General features: G+C 45.8%; 2 protein-coding genes across 3 annotated transcripts in view; one reads left to right on the top strand and one right to left on the bottom strand.

Annotated features, from left to right (window-relative positions):
* Positions 1-6503, bottom strand: part of CFAP43 (cilia and flagella associated protein 43) — a 51512-nt gene extending 45009 nt beyond the window's left edge. The window contains exons 1-3 of the mRNA XM_086616813.1: positions 6375-6503; positions 3643-3779; positions 241-494 (exon numbers count right to left, since the gene is read on the bottom strand). Coding sequence (XP_086472939.1) covers positions 241-494; positions 3643-3779; positions 6375-6503 — 520 coding nt within the window. The remainder of the gene's footprint in view (positions 1-240; positions 495-3642; positions 3780-6374) is intronic.
* On the top strand, positions 6452-14805 carry GSTO1 (glutathione S-transferase omega 1). 2 transcript variants are annotated; one of them, XM_086616382.1, is made up of 6 exons: positions 6452-6541; positions 6680-6788; positions 7662-7884; positions 9953-10054; positions 12563-12669; positions 14259-14805. In XM_086616382.1, exons 1-6 carry the CDS (start codon positions 6508-6510, stop codon positions 14410-14412), a joined length of 729 nt encoding a protein of 242 aa, XP_086472508.1. In that variant the 5' UTR covers positions 6452-6507; the 3' UTR covers positions 14413-14805. The 2 variants fall into 2 exon arrangements, with proteins under 2 accessions (XP_086472508.1, XP_086472509.1); XM_086616383.1 differs by lacking the exon at positions 9953-10054.
* The last annotated feature ends 672 nt before the right edge of the window (positions 14806-15477 follow it).

Raw genomic sequence — 15477 nt, 5'->3', positions numbered from 1 at the left:
TCCATTTGTTTACTCTTTAAAACAGCTCCCTTTTGTATTGTCATATTTCTCCCTAGCTTGAGCCTAACTAAAAGTAATGCAGTGGAAAATTCCTTCCACTGCTTTCTGTGCATCTTGTCATGAGACAGTTTCCTGTCACATGTTTTTTCAAGTCTTAACAAAAAAAAAATCCTTCGGAAACTGGAAGATTTAAGTATTGTTTTAATGAAATGGTGACAGGGAGGGTTACCACATCACTACCTTTTAATTCTGTCAGTTTACTCAGTTCTGGAAAAGTGTAGATATATATGATGGGATTCAGCTTCCGGTCGGAAAAGGCCAGCACTTGACTGTTCCTGTTCGCTGCAAAGGCTCCCACCTGGCCAGTCTGACACTGCAGCACTGTCGTCTTCTTTGTTTCAGTGTCCAGGAAAAGGATGTAATTGCCACAAGGGTAGCAGACAGTTTGATTGCTGATAAAGCCAAAGTTCTTGTTGGAGAATCCCTGAACCCAACTTAAGAGAAACAGAATGTTAAAATGTTAATCAAAGATGCACATTTCTCAAAATACTGTGAAAAACGGAATGTTGTAGCCTAGGTTACACTGAACTGATGCTTGGGATGTTAAGACTCATCCTCATACCAATGTTGCAAAACCACAATAACTTCAAGATTCAGTGTTACAAATCACTAGTTCAGTGTTTCCAAAAATACAGGGTCAATCTTTCTCTGATAGAGCACAAAGGACTGTCATAAGAACATGGAGGGATGCTTATATTTCTTTCAGTTTTCATTAAAAATAAAGTCAGCCAGTCACAGGCTCTGTTTTTGTACTCATATATCACAGTAATAGAGTATATCTTTACTCTGAAAGAATTACACAGGTACAATCTGTACTGGGGACTCAATTGTGTTTGTTTAACCTTTCTACACTTTCATAGCTCGGCTCATTTCCGTGAAATAAAAAATACAAAGGTATGGCTTGTGTTTATAAAGCAGAACAGTCCTTCCGGTTAGGTTCATAAAGACACTACTACTTTAATATGGTAAAACTTTGGAATGTAAACAGGATGTATTACACAAGAACTGAAATAAATTACTGAAGAAGAGTCTGCTTATGAATTTAAAACACATCAACAAATTCGTAACTGCCTGCAGATGTTTTTACCTTTCAGAAAGTGCATGGATAAACATCAGGGTCCTCTTATCAAAGGGATTTGCATTTACCACTAAGTGAAGATGTCTGACTGAACCACAGCTTATCTGCTAGTACCATGTTAGAAAAGTTTCAGCACTGTAACATATATGCTCTGTGTACAACATTGTCGTTAGCACATTCTCTTCCAATTTCTATTCAGAAACTTTCCATCTCTTCTCTGCTTCCAGATAAGAGCATTTGACTGGAAGAGATCTTTGTCCTCTGCAACTGCAAGCAGCATTTTTACACTCCACTCGTGAACATAATTCAGTCCTAAGATCGGCTCAGCTGCTGATCCTCTGTACTATTACTAGAAGATTGTACTACAGCCTCAGCATTCTCATAGCTGGGAACATTTTAAATTAATGGTCTTAAGATATTTATGTCCAGCAATAACTTCTCACTATCTTTTCTGAGTAGTTTCTGCTCTTAGCTTCTTTAACTACACACCAGAGGAGTACGTGTAGCCAGAGAGGAGTAGGAGCACTCTGACTGCATGCTCGTGCAGGCGAACTAAATACCATAGCAACAAAGAGGAGATATTTCAGCTGATGAAAGTTTTTCCAAATCTTTTGCACAAGAACTAGATGTATGACATGCCATGGCACATAAGCAGACCTTTATGAACATGTTCACATGACCAGCTCTATGCTTTTCTCCAACGCTAGATCTGAGTCGGTGAAAATGAAGTATTTTTAACTCCTGTTCACAGATGTAAAATGAAGTGTAGAAAATATGTATGCAGAGATAAATTAATGGGATGACAGTGCAATTTATCATCCTGATGCAACCAGTAAAGGTTTAAGTGGACAAGGATTCAGGCTGTTATCTGATGTCAGCTATGGCTGGTGCAGTATGCACCGAGTCAGGTAATTAGCCACGGCTCACCCACATTTTCCATGCTGTGTCTGCCTCCAGTTCGTTATAAACTTTGTCTCAGAAGTATTTCAGTCATAAGTGCCAGCTAGTGAAATGTAGATGGGATAAAGTAGAGTTGCCTGGAAATTTCCGTACAGAGCACTTTGCCACTGAAAAATGCTGGTTCACACCAAACATGTTATATGATACCATGAGTTTTGTCAGAGTGCTGTGTTTTCCAAAGACACAAAGCACAGCATTCCAATCATCCACTGCAAAATAATTTCTATCATTTTTTTCTAAAACTGATATGCATACTTTTACTGCTAATATTAATATATAAGAAAAGCAAACTTTACATTTTTCTGTTTTATGGAAATGGGCTTTGCTTCACATTCAAAAGGGCTTAAATTATTTTTTTTACTTTGTATAATATTTTCATTTTATAAAGGTGTTTTCACAAAGCAGAAAAAAATGGGTCACACCTCTTCCAAGTAACACCAGTTTGCACAAGACCTCCTCTGAATAGCAATGACATGCTTCAGCTAGTCTCTTTCTTACTCTGCAAGTATCAGAATGGTTAAGGCTGAAGCCTGTTTCTCCGATTATTAGAAAAAATATTTTTCTTTCCTCTAAAAAGTGCTGCATCTGTAATTATGGATCTATGTCCCATACTAGCCATAAGCATTGATGAAAAGCTGAAACACTTAGAATAGGCAAGAAAGCTTACACATCTATCCCATTATATGGAAAAAAATGTCTAAACAGCCTAGATTGCTGTGAAAAATCTCAATCATGGTGGGGCAGGAAGGGCTTAATTCACCTACAGCTCCTATTTGTTCAGAAACAAAAAGGAAGTTGTTAGATTGCCAAAAGCTCTGAAAGAGAAGTGTTTTTCTATATATAGCATGGGTTAGGTGTCTGGGAAATGAAAATATGAAAGTCTCTGACATGCAGATTAAGATGCTGAGAGAGAAAGGCAGGAGTGAGGACTTTGAAAACCAGGAAAACTAAAAGCCATGGCAGGAGATTATGACACTGGGGTTTAGGAGGTACAGAACAGCCAGGAGAATCATAGAGGTTGAAGGAGCCTGAGTAAAACAGAAGATGTGGCCATGAACAGAACTGAAGTGTACAGGTTCACGAGGCCAGGTAGTGAGAAGAAAAGCACACCCTAAGAGTTCGTCGGGATTGTGTGCTGCCAGAACAGGAGAAAACAACTCATGCCACACTTACCAACTCATCAAGCTTCAGTTTAAAATTTACTCCCCATTTCAGAGCCACCCTGTGCTAAAGGGCAGAGAACCCAAGTTTCACCCAAATTCACCAAAGGCTCATTCCCGCTATATGCTGCAGTGCAAGTGCTTCTTGGAAATCTCTCTCCCATAACTACCTGCCACCTTAACGCAGACCCACAACACAGTGGGCTCCCCTCCTTCCCCTGCTAGACCTGCCCTGTTCTCTGGCAGCTGCATGGAGCTGACCGGGGGTGAGAGAAGCCGGGCCCCGGGGACACGGCGCAGGACACCAGGCACGACACCGGGACCGAGGGACTTCGGAGCATATACGGAGGCCCGAAGGGCGCGGGCTATGCCGGCCGGCCCCACCTCACTTCCAGCGCGGCCTCCTCGGCCGAGGAGGAGGAGCAGCCGCCGCCGCCGCCACCGCCACCCCCCGGAGCCTGGACGCGAAGCTCCTCAGCAGCCACCTCCATCTGCTCCGCCAGCCTAGTTACACCGGTCTCCTAGGAACAAGAACAGCCCCTACCATTAGCTGACACAGCGCCGCCCGCTAGGATTAAAACAGACAGCTGATTGGCCAGCGCCTGTGCGCCAGCCAACCAATGGGCACGGGCAGGTATTAAAAGGGCCGGCGGACATAAAGGCGTGAGCATGAGGGGTTGAGCTGCGTTCCTCTCCGTACTAGGAGAAAGCTACGTGCAAAGTGGCGAGAAGAGCTGTCTGTAACATCCCCCCCTTCTCATATAGGCACCGATGTGTGGCTAATGAGGTAACTGCCTGTGAGCCACTGGTATCTGTGGGCTTCACCCGGGTAATCATGGCTCCCCTGCCTGGGAGGCAGGTGGCTTTGTCAGGTGGAGGGGGAGTCAGCCCTGGGGGAGCAACCAGGGGTTCTTCTTTCCCTCGGCCACCCCACGGATCCTTGCACACTTGCTGCTCCTGTTCCAGCAGCACTTGGCCTTTCACTTAGTGAGGTGGCTGGATCTGTTCTCTTGTTGCTTCTCTTGTTTTTCCTGTCATGAGGTACCACAGTTCTTCTCAGGACGTGTTAAGTCAGCACTCCTGAAGCTTCTAAGAGAGCTGAGGAGAAGCTGACCACTGGAAAGTAGATAAAGTACAGCTATGATCTTTATATGCTTATGGCTCTTAGCATGGTAATGCAGTAAGAATGTCTAAGTGTTTCAAAAGTGGACTCAATAACATCTCCTTTTCCCTTTCCTAAAGGGACAAATGTTATTTACAGCATCTTGCGTCCCAGGGTTAGTTCGTTACTACTTATCTGCAGAGTGGCAGCGTGCAGTTTTGCGATACTGCTCTGTAGCAAGGATGGAGAGCAGCACGCCTGTCCGGGGGCAGCAGGGCAAGCCCGTACCTTACTTCTTGTCTTCACGGGTGCTCTGTATGCCATGCAAAACCAAGTCAGGATGAGGAAATGGGTTCATTTTTCCCTGGTGCCTTTGAGGGGCTGTTACAGCACAGAGATCTTGGGATGCTGCTTTGAGTTCCTACATGCCTGTGTCTGGGCTGTGAGTTAGCAGGCTCTCTGTGTTGTTCTTCATTGCTAAAAGAAATTTGAAATTTTTTTTCTTTTTTATGACCCAAAATGTTGCTGAATCTTTTCTGAGGGTGGACACTCAACAGAATGAGAAAAGCCCTCTAACACAGTTTTTTCTTAATGGTAGAAGGAATTAGTTTGTTGTCTTCTGTTTGCCTAGGGTGTGGCGGGCTTATGCGATGAATTACCACTCCCTTTTACTCTGAGGTGCTGTAATGAGTAATTACATATTGAAGAGCAATGACTTAGCAAAAAATCACATTGTTCTTCTATTCACACGGATAATGGTGTCAGGTTCATGGTCGCATTGCTAGTGGCCATCTCAGTGTTTGCTTGCGGGAGAGATCACTGCAGAAAATATGGGTCTTTGTGACATGATGCCTGAGGCCCAACTCCAGTGACAAAACCAAACCAAAAGTCATCAACAAGCAGATCTTCGCCACTGTGCACGTGTGGATCCACTGAGGAGGCTGGGGAAGCTCCAGTTCCTCTGTTAGCCTTGGGAGTTTGACAGAGAGGGCCAGGACTGTCCCTCCCTTCGGCTATGGCTGCCCCAGCCCTCGGGTGACTACTGATGTGCTGTTTCCTAATAACGTACAGCTCTGACCTGAAGGTTGGGCAGAAGTGTGTGGAGCCCCAGGAAGGGAAGCATTTTACTTCTAGGACCGTAGATCAACCTGGACACTATGTGAAATGCATTAAGAGGAAAGCTCCTCCTTCTGCTGTTACACACCAAGAAAAGCTGGTACAAGGAAAGCCCTGGTGCCCTCACCTCAGCCGAAAAAGGGAGCAAAAAGGACTTAAGCCCACGCTTCGGTTCTCTCTTTTGCTCTGTGCACATACAGATGCTCCCACAGGTCATGTTTGCAGAAACAACCATGAATCCTTCGCTCTATGATCACAAGGTAGTAATTAAATTAAATCTAACAGCTGCTGCACCCCCTTATCTGTTAGGCTATCTATTTTCTCCTCTTGGGTTTTCATCACGGAGCAGAACAGCTGCAGGAGAGAGAAACTCTCCTTGTCACGCTCAAGGTGGGATCGGGTTGGATTTTGAAGGGCAATAGGTGATGCGGGGCTGCTGTAGCAGAAGGCCTGGCCTGGGAGCTCCAGTCCAGGGAGGGGGCAGTGAGGTGAGTGGGGGGAAGCCAGTGCCTCACCAGCTGCTGGAGGCACCACTTGGAAAAAAAAAAACGGACATATGGTGTAGAGTTTTGCCACAGGTTTCCCATGTAAACGGGATTCCCAGCTGGGGTAGATCCTGCCGCGGTTATAAAGAAGAGAGCACGAAGAGCAGCTTAACAGCGTCTGTGGCAGCGAGGGGGTCAGCTCGAGCGAGGACGGACCACCGGGCTACGTGCCGCGGCCCCGACCCGAACCCAAGCTTTCCCCGCCCTGGGGGTGCCAGCCGCCGGGGGCGGGGCGCCGGCGGACCCCGGCGGCGGGAGGGCCCGACACCCACCGGGCGGCCGCGCTCCGCTGCGGGGCGGCGGTTCCCGCCCTCCCGCGGGCGGGGCCGGCGGCGGCGGGGCGGGGTGGGTACGGAACGGCGCAACACACGGCGCGACACACGGCGCGACACACGGCGCGACACACGGCGCGACACACGGCGCGACACACGGCGCGACACACGGCGCGACACACGGCGCAACACACGGCGCAACACGCGCATCGCGATGGCGGGCGATCATTCTCGCAGCTTGAGCAAGGGTAAGCGCCGGCCCCGGCGGGCAGGGCGGCGGGCAGGCTGCCGCAGCGCTGCACCCGCGGAGGGGTGCGGGGCTGTGGGTGAGGCGGGTGGCGGTCGGGACGGTTCTCTTCTCTTCCTCTTCCCTTGTCTCTCCCCAGGCAGCGCGGCCCCGGGGCCCGTGCCCGAGGGGGTGATCCGGCTGTACAGCATGCGGTTCTGCCCCTTCGCCCAGAGGACGCGGCTCGTCCTCCGTGCCAAGGGCATCAGGTGAGGCCTCCCCGGCGGGCCGGTGTGTGCGGTGCGCGGCTCCCCGCCGGCACCGTTCGCACCCCCTCCCCCCCCCCGCGACACCCCGCGTTGTCGTGACGGCCCGCGGGGGCTCGCACGCGGCAGGAGGCGGTCCAGGCTTCCCTTCCTACCTGGGCATCGTAAATGGCTTTTAATTAAACATCTCCGAAAGAACTGAGCGACGAGGGGTTTCTGTGGGTGATTTCGCTGTAAAGCCTGAACTTCTTCAGACTTTTGGGAGGGGGGTGTGTCTTGCTGAAGTGGGAAAGAAGCAGGCAGTGTGTGACAACAACGACGGAAAGGCCTGAAGTAGATCCACAGGGAAAAACCCCAAGATGATTGGGTTTTTTTCCCCTCCTCTCACCTGTCGTCCTGAATGTTTGCAGTAGCAGCATTTGAGCTTGTCCTGGGTAAAAGCGAGTAGAGCCTAAATGCATGTTGCCGTTTGGTTTTGATGTAAGCCACGGTGGAAGTTCTGGGAGATACAAACGTGCAGTGTTTCTGTTACGTGACTGCTTAGCAAAACACAACAGTGAGCGAATGGCCTTTGTAGAAGAGGAAGTGTGCTGTGTTCCTATAACATCTTCCCATTCCTGTGCTGCAGTAAGTTAATGGAATTCAGTGCTTATGTTCGTTTCTTTTTCGAGACAGCCTTGTCATTTCAGCGTTTTTAAATGGGAACTAATGCTTCCCTCAGTTTACTTCAGGAAAGACTAGGGAGAGCAGAGGAATGAGGATTCGATCTCCCAAGTACAGTAGCTGTTGAGGTGTAGTGACTGCATTTCACCGTGGTGCAGAGTGGACTGTAGCAGAACAGAGCCTGTTTGCATCTTGTTTCGTTCACTCTTTTAGCCATGAAGTAATCAACATCAATCTGAAGAACAAACCTGACTGGTTCGTTGGGAAGAACCCCTTTGGGCTGGTTCCTGTTCTGGAGACCAGCAAGGGCCAGTTGATCTATGAGTCCCCAATCACTTGCGAATACTTGGATGAAGCATTTCCGGGTAAGAAGTTGATGCCTTCGGATCCATATGAGCGAGCCTTTCAGAAGATGCTCTTGGAACACTTCTCGAAGGTACTGCGTGATCAGGGTGGGATTGTGTTTCTTACTTTGCCATAGCACCAAAAACTGCAGCTCTGTTGCCAATGCTGCTTTTATCCTTTAAGGCAGGTCTTGTGTTTGGGAAAAGCATTTAAATAACCGGAGAGGTTATTTTGGGTCTCTTGCTGCAAGCACGTACAAATCACTGTGAGTTTATGTGTGGGGATGGATGCAGAAAGACAGCCAAGCCAGTGAAAGTGTATATGACTGAGGCAGGATTTTTATCATCCTACAATAGACCAAAGGTTAGTAGACCAAACAAGCTGAATGCTTGAGACCTAGGCGGTGACAATTGTTGTATTTTAATCCTAGTCTTTCTGTAGGAAGTACTATGTGTATGTGGAATGCTGATGGAGAGAGCCTACAACCATGGAAAACAGATGGCAGGTGGCTGTAGACATGGGACATTGTCCTGGTTTCAACTGGGACAGAGTTAGTTTTTCTTTTTAGCAGCTAGTAGAGCTCTGTGTTTTGGATTTGGTATGGGATTTGTTATGAGAATAATGTTGATAGTGCACTGATGTTTGCAGTTGGTGTTGAAAAATCAAGGAGCTTTCAGCTTCCCATGTTTTGCCAGTGTGCAGGAGCACAACAGGCTGGAGGGAGAAGCATAGCTGAGACAAAGGGCCCACAACTCCCCTTATTTCAATTTAGATTTAGGATTGAGGGCCAAATTAGCCAATGGAGTATTCCATATCATGCAATGTTATGCCTGGTATATAGATGAGAGTTGACTGGGAAGTTGGGAGGGTCTCATTCTCTTCAGTGGAAACTCTCTTTTCTGAGGGCTCTCTTGGAGTTCTCTCTCTCTTTCTCTCTCTTCTTGGTCCTCTCCCTTGTCCAGGATGATGGTGTTAGGACTTATCTGTTTTGGGATTGTTTGCCAGGATGGGACAGGCATTGGTCACTGGGTGGTGAGCAATTACACTGTACATCACTTATTTGTATGTATTATTATAATAGGTGTCCATATGTTATTATAATATATCCATATATTATTATAATATATTCATATAATACTTTAATAATTATTATTTAAAATTTATTATTGTTGAATTGTTCTTATTTCAACCCACGAGTCTCCATCCCTTTTCCCCTTTAATTCTCTTCCCCGTTCCCCGGGAGTGGTGGAGGGTGAGCGAGCGGCTTTGTGACATTTAGTTGCTGGCTAAGTGAATTAATAAGGAGGCTGGTTTTGGCTCTCAGTTAGGTTTGGAGGTGGGCGCTGTGGCTGACTGGAAGTAACCTCCCTGTAAAAGTATGTACTTTGAAGGGTCTAAGAAGTGGAAGAAGTCAGCTTGGATATGAGGCAGCAGAGGAGAGGAAGCAACAGAAGATGTAAAGAGATACGGACAAAGAAGTGAGAAGGGAGGATATGTTTACAGCAGGCCTTTCCGAATAGGCGTGATGGGAAGAGGATTACAGGGAAGTGTGTTGCAAGAAACGAAATGTGCACTGCGTGTTGGTCGCATGAATGACAAGATACTAGAAAATTGTTTGTTTATGAGCTTTTAAGAATGTAATTTAATTAAGCTTGGCCACTGGGCAACTTTCGAACTCTATGTATGCTAATTTCACCAGAAATTACCAAATTAGAAAATGCACAAGTTTTGTAGAAGCTTGCATATCCTGCATTGCATATCTCTTTCTTAAAGTACCTTAAATGTTGATAATTGAAGTGCATTTGGATTTCAGAAATGTGTAGCTGGGAGAAGAGTGCCGCTCTGCACCTTGCTACCTTTTTGCTACTTTTTTGGTAGTGTATGCAAATAGGAAACATGCCCTTCTTTTCATTGTTCTCCCCTTATTGCAAGAGAAAAATTCATTAGTATTTGCATGCATTCTTCCTTTAAGCCTTTGCTTACCTTTTCTGAAGTATAAAAGATTTTTTTTATTAGTAGACTTTATTTAACTCTTCAAATCTTTAAGATTTAACTTGCATCTAGTATCTTAACATCTAACTTAACATTTTAAGCTCTGAGAGACTTGCTTGTATTATTGTAATGGAAACATTAAAAACTTTATACTTTCTTTTGTCTAGGTACCACCCCTAGTTTTCAAATATTTTGTGGCATTCAAAGAGGGACAGGATACCACAGCATTGAAAGCAGAGGTTGCTGAAAACTTTGGCAAATTTGAAGAGGTAAGAGTATTTAATGATAATGAGCAGGTTGCTAGTCATTGTATGATCCCTTTTTCTTTCATTCATTTCATGGAAGGGATGCCATCCAGAGGGACCTTGACAGGCTGGAGAGGTGGGCCTGTACGAACTTCATGAAGTTCAGCAAGGCCAGGCACAAGGTCCAGCACGTGGGTTGGGGCAAGCACAAGCACACGTACAGGCTGGGCGGAGAATGGATTGAGAGCAGCCCCTGAGGAAAAGGACTTGGGAGTGCTGGTGGATGAGAAGCTCGACGTGAGCCGGCAATGTGCACTGGCAGCCCAGAAAGCCAGCCGTGTCCTGGGTTGCATCAAAAGAAGTGTGGCCAGCAGGTCGAGGAAGGTGATTCTGCCCCTCTACTCTGCTCTTGTGAGACCCCACCTGGAATACTGCGTTCAGCGCTGGAGTCCCCAACACAAGAAGGACATGGAGCTGCTGGAGCGGGTCCAGAGGAGGGCCACGGAGATGATCCGAGGGCTGGAGCACCTCTGCTATGCAGACAGGCTGAGAGAGTTGGGGCTGTTCAGCCTGGAGAAGAGAAGGCTCCGGGGTGATCTTATTGCAGCCTTCCAGTACCTAAAGGGGGCCTACGGGAAAGCTGGAGAGGGACTTTTGACAAGGGCGTGTAGTGATAGGAGAAGGGGAAATGGCTTTAAACTGAAAGAGGGCAGATTTAGATTAGATATAAGGAAGAAATTTTTTACATTGAGGGTGGTGAGGCAGTGGAACAGGTTGCCCAGAGAAGTTGTGGATGCCCCATCCCTGGAAGGATTGGATCCTCCATCCCAAGGGCACATTGGATGAGCCCTGGGCCATGTTCTGCCACTGGTGGTGTAATGCAACTTCAGCAGTGCTCCAGGAAGTGTCAGGTGGCCTTTATGCTGTTTTTAGCAACTTCACAATCCGTGTTGGTAGTGCTTCTTGACTAGTCTGAACAGCTGTCAGACTTGCCTTTATCACAAACCCATTCCTTCTTCATCTTTAGCAGCCATGACTAGTGCTTGCTTCTTCTTCTCAATCAAGAAGTGTTCCTTCAAAGTGTTCCTCTTCTGGTGCAAAGCTACCAATAGCTTTCTAGTACTTTCCTAATTCTCCTAACAGTCTGTTAGGAGAATTCTAACATTTGCATTCTGTTTCCCCACCCCTTTGAGCTGCCAAAGCAAAACTGTTTTCAGGGCAGTTCTGTCTGTCTGATCAGGCTGATGCTGGAGTAGTGCAGATGACAAACGAATTCTTGGGGGAAGCCACGTGTGTTTCACTTCCCTGAAATGCAGATTTATTGAGGAAGAATTAACCTTCTTCCTGCTTTATTAATGCTGTGACATACTTGCTGCTCCTTCAGTGTTTCTATTTTACTGTACCCTGAAGGATTTTCCAGCAGCAGCTGAAGGTCAGCTGAGGATGGGAGGAGGGAACAGGAGCCATACAAACTTCACTCAGCCTGTTGCAAAAGATACTCAGGAAGGGAAGTGTTTTGAAACACGTGTATGTAGTTTGCTGCTACCCGGCAGAGGGAGCTGTGTTCCTTTCTCTGCAACTGCTGAGTTGTGTTCTGCCAGACACCTGGTAATTCAAACAGCTTGATGCTTCCTAAAAGACTGCTTTAAAATTTCTCCTGGATCAGGGGGGTTAAGGCACAGGGAGTAAATTCCACAGAAGTGTAGTGTTGTGTGTCCAAAAAGACAAATATTTGTAAGGTCTTTCAAGTTCCACCTTTAAAGTGCCAAAGTGCTTGAAAACAGAAGGACTAGTCTTAGAAAAGAAGAAACCAAGCTCTGGAGGTTCCTTAAAGCCTGTAAAACTTGAATGGCCGTGGCACTTGAAATATATCAGAAACGTAAATGTATCGGGAGAACTTGCTGCGTGCGTAGTGGCTCTGCTTTCTGTGCTGAGCTGTGGAGATCTCTTTTTAGTTTCTGTGGACGTTACACTTGCTTCATGTTTCCCATGCACCTGGAATCAAATCCAGTTATAGATACGCTGTTAGAAATGCTTTCCTGATACCACTTGGCCTCAAGTGCCATGGGAAAAAGAGTCTCTGCTAAGATGGTGTTCTAGTTTACCTGGGTGTTAAATTTAGCATTGCTCAAGAAATGCACGGGTGGTGTTATGTTTGATTAGTCTGTGCCATTAATGCTTTTTGATAAGTAGGAGATCAAAAACTGATGGATTCTTAGAGCTAAATTCCTTTTTGTTTGTGCACAAGCTGCAGGTTGCTAGTGATGAGTATGTTGTGACAGTTTTTGAATCACTGGAGAGGAGCTGGACTGACAGCGTATGAAATAGTTAAGCCTGATACTACAGCTGCTTTACTGACTAGCTCTGACTCCCCAGATACAGCACGTTTCTCCTGTGCTGTATCTCCATTATTTGCTGTCAGATCCCTTCAGTATGCCTGCATTCCACTGTGAAGTGGGCTTTTTGTTACTGCAGTGTTCTGTTGTGGTAATTTTCCTTCTGAGGGCAATTGTCATCTCTCGTCCGTCACAGATTCTGTCCAAACGCAATGCTGTGTTTTATGGTGGGGACTCAATCTCCATGTTGGACTACATGATCTGGCCGTGGTTTGAACGTCTGGAACCATACCAGCTGAAGGAGTGAGTACCTTGCCTAGCTTCTAGTGTGTACTGAGGTGCCTCAGCATAAATATTCTTTGCATACGCTCTGCAGCAATGGGCCACTCTTGGGAGTCGCTGAGGAAAGGCTGTATTATGTTCTACTTTGAGGGAAGCTTCTTCTCAAAAGAGATCAGTTGTCCAGCGATCTTCTGTAAACAAGCTTTCTTTCACCAGGTCTGTTTTCCCACAAAATAATTTCGACACATCTGCAAGAAGTGGTCAAAACATGGGACTTTCTGTGCTTAACATCATAAATGAAAGTGGTATTTATTTGAAGGGGATGGAAGTATGGAGGCCTAGGTTCAAATTTCTTGATCCAAAACCTCAGACTTGAAATGCAGTTTTCTGCTTCTCTCTGGAAATCCTAGGTTGACAAAAGAGAGTGATTTTGTTTTGAGATGGTTAAACTGTGTCCTGCTTTGCTGTAGCTAATAGATCTGTCCCTGTTGTAATAGCATTTTTTAATGTGTAAATATATGTCTTGATCTGTTATATCCTTACACAGCTCCAGTTACCATGGTATTGCGTTAATATGTAGGGAAATGGTATCAAAGGAAAACTATTTTATAGCTTGCTTAAAACAGGACTAAAGAGTCAACTTGTATGAGGAAGTGGGAGATAAAAGCAGCTGAGTACAGAACAGCTAGTCTCACCCTCTTGCCTGAATCATTCTCGAAGAACGAGAAAGACACAGGGAATCCTTAGCATTGAAACTTCAGGCACTGTAAAATGAGGGCTCTACTGATGAGTTGCTGACCTACTTTATCTCCTGTGTGGTTTTTGATTGGAAGGGGAAATACTACAGGCAATATAGGAGCGTAAGTGTAGAGTCATTAAGGTGTTTGAATGACTGAGGATCTGAGACATTGTCTGCTAAGAAAAAATGCTTTCTAGGTAAAGGTTAGGAGTTACCTGGAGAAGTTGTGCATTAACTAAACTTGGGAGTTGGAAATTGTAATGCAAAGTACTTGGGTCAACCTGCCAGAAGAGAATGAAAATTAGAATTCTGTTAAGCTTTCAGTTTGCCACACTGTTTTTTACCTCAATAGACTGCATCTGGGTTTTGAGCTGCTGGGTTGCAGGGTAGTACAGACTGCACAGCTTGTCTTGGTATGCAAGAGAGAAGAGAGAAGAGGTTTGTGGGTTGTGGAGAAGGACTCAATCACCGCACACAGCATTTGCTTTAAGAGTCACCATTAACAAAGCATTCCAGAGGGAGGCAGTGGTGCACAAGCCTCTGTCCTCAACTCAGAGCAGATGATAAATAGGAGCTGTGTCTTGCAGCAGGGATAGCGTAAGCAAAAACATGCTGATATCGTGCACAATAAGTGCTCTTTTGTGGTCTTGCACTGAGCGCGGAAGCTCTGTGAGAACTCTTTCACTTTCCAAATGCTAGTCTGTCTTCTATGATCTGATACGCATTTCCGTCACCTGCTCTGAGCTGAACATTATAGTAGGAGGGAGAAAGCAAAACAAGCAGTAAAATAGAACTGCTCAAGCTGTTTTGCTTCCTTGATGCCCTCTAAGCTTCCCATTTCTGTTACTCAGTCTCTTTCCTTTTCCCGTAGCATTTTGAGTCACAGCCCAAAGCTCCAACGCTGGGTGGAGGCCATGAAGGAGGACCCTGCTGTCAAGGCTACGATGACTGACCCAGAGACATTCAAAGGTTTCCTCCAGGTGTATTTGAAGAACAGCCCTGAGGCATGTGATTATGGGCTCTGAGGTGCCAGTAGGCACACGCTTGCTGAAGCGTCAGTGCTTCTTTTCAGCATGAGCTGTGGGGATTTAGTGTAACTTGGTGTGGGCTCTTCTGTGGTTGCATTTCATAATGGGGAGTAAATCTGTGCTGAAAAGGCAGAGAAATCTGTGAACTCCACTGCTTCCTGTCAGCAGGAGGGTGTGCTGGCTTCAGGTAGGAGATGAAAAGTCATTGCTGGCCATGTATATCATGTGAAGGAAAATGTTGGCTTTAATCAGAGGTGATGTTCTGTTATCTCTGACCTCTTTGCAGGCATTGCTGGTGGGCAGTCCCTGAACTGACCCTTCTACTTGATTTAAAAATTGCAGTACTGATGTCTTGAAAATAAATAAAAAGCAAACAATGTTGTCTTTAAACATGTTTTTCCTTCCTCTTTCCAGACAGCTATTAGTCACTAGACTGGTTGTACAGAGAGGAGCAAGGCACTATAAAGGCTAAAACAGATAGTGTGGTCTCTGAAGTTCAGATGTGGTTACCTGGTACAAACTGTCTTCCTTTTTAGACAGTACTGCTGCCAAACCACTGAACTTGCAATTCTACCTAGTTACCCCTGCTGAAGTCACATTTGCAGGGACCATCAGTAATGGCTTCCAGTTTGGGCTAGATATGGTAGGGGAGTGTGTGGTTATAGTCCTTCTCTGCCCTTCTGAAGTAGGGTTGTGTTTATTCTAGATCTTAACCTCAATTATCCTAAAGGCTGAAGTAGGGAGTAAAGCTGACAGAAACCATATCCTGAGCAGAAGGACATTTATTTCCGGTTCTGCTCCAAAACTCAAAGCATTGCCATGCATGTCGTCAAGATGTAGCAGAAACCAGAGAACTGAAGTAGGAGTTCAGTCAGAGCATTATGTACTGGTGGTGTCTTGCTGCTGGTGAAGGAATGGAATATATTCTGTTCCAGCAGGTAAATGGCAGGATCAGAGCCTTGCAGTTGGACGTCTTTTGAAGCTAAACTATATGCTAATATAGCAGAGTGCGGATAAGATTATTTGAATCAAAATTAGTCACAGGAAAGACTACTACTCTCT

This window comes from Tauraco erythrolophus, chromosome 9, assembly GCF_009769465.1.
Source record: "Tauraco erythrolophus isolate bTauEry1 chromosome 9, bTauEry1.pri, whole genome shotgun sequence".
Taxonomy (NCBI): domain Eukaryota; kingdom Metazoa; phylum Chordata; class Aves; order Musophagiformes; family Musophagidae; genus Tauraco; species Tauraco erythrolophus.
Note: the sequence above shows the minus strand (reverse complement) of the source record. Positions and strands in the feature narration are given on the sequence as shown.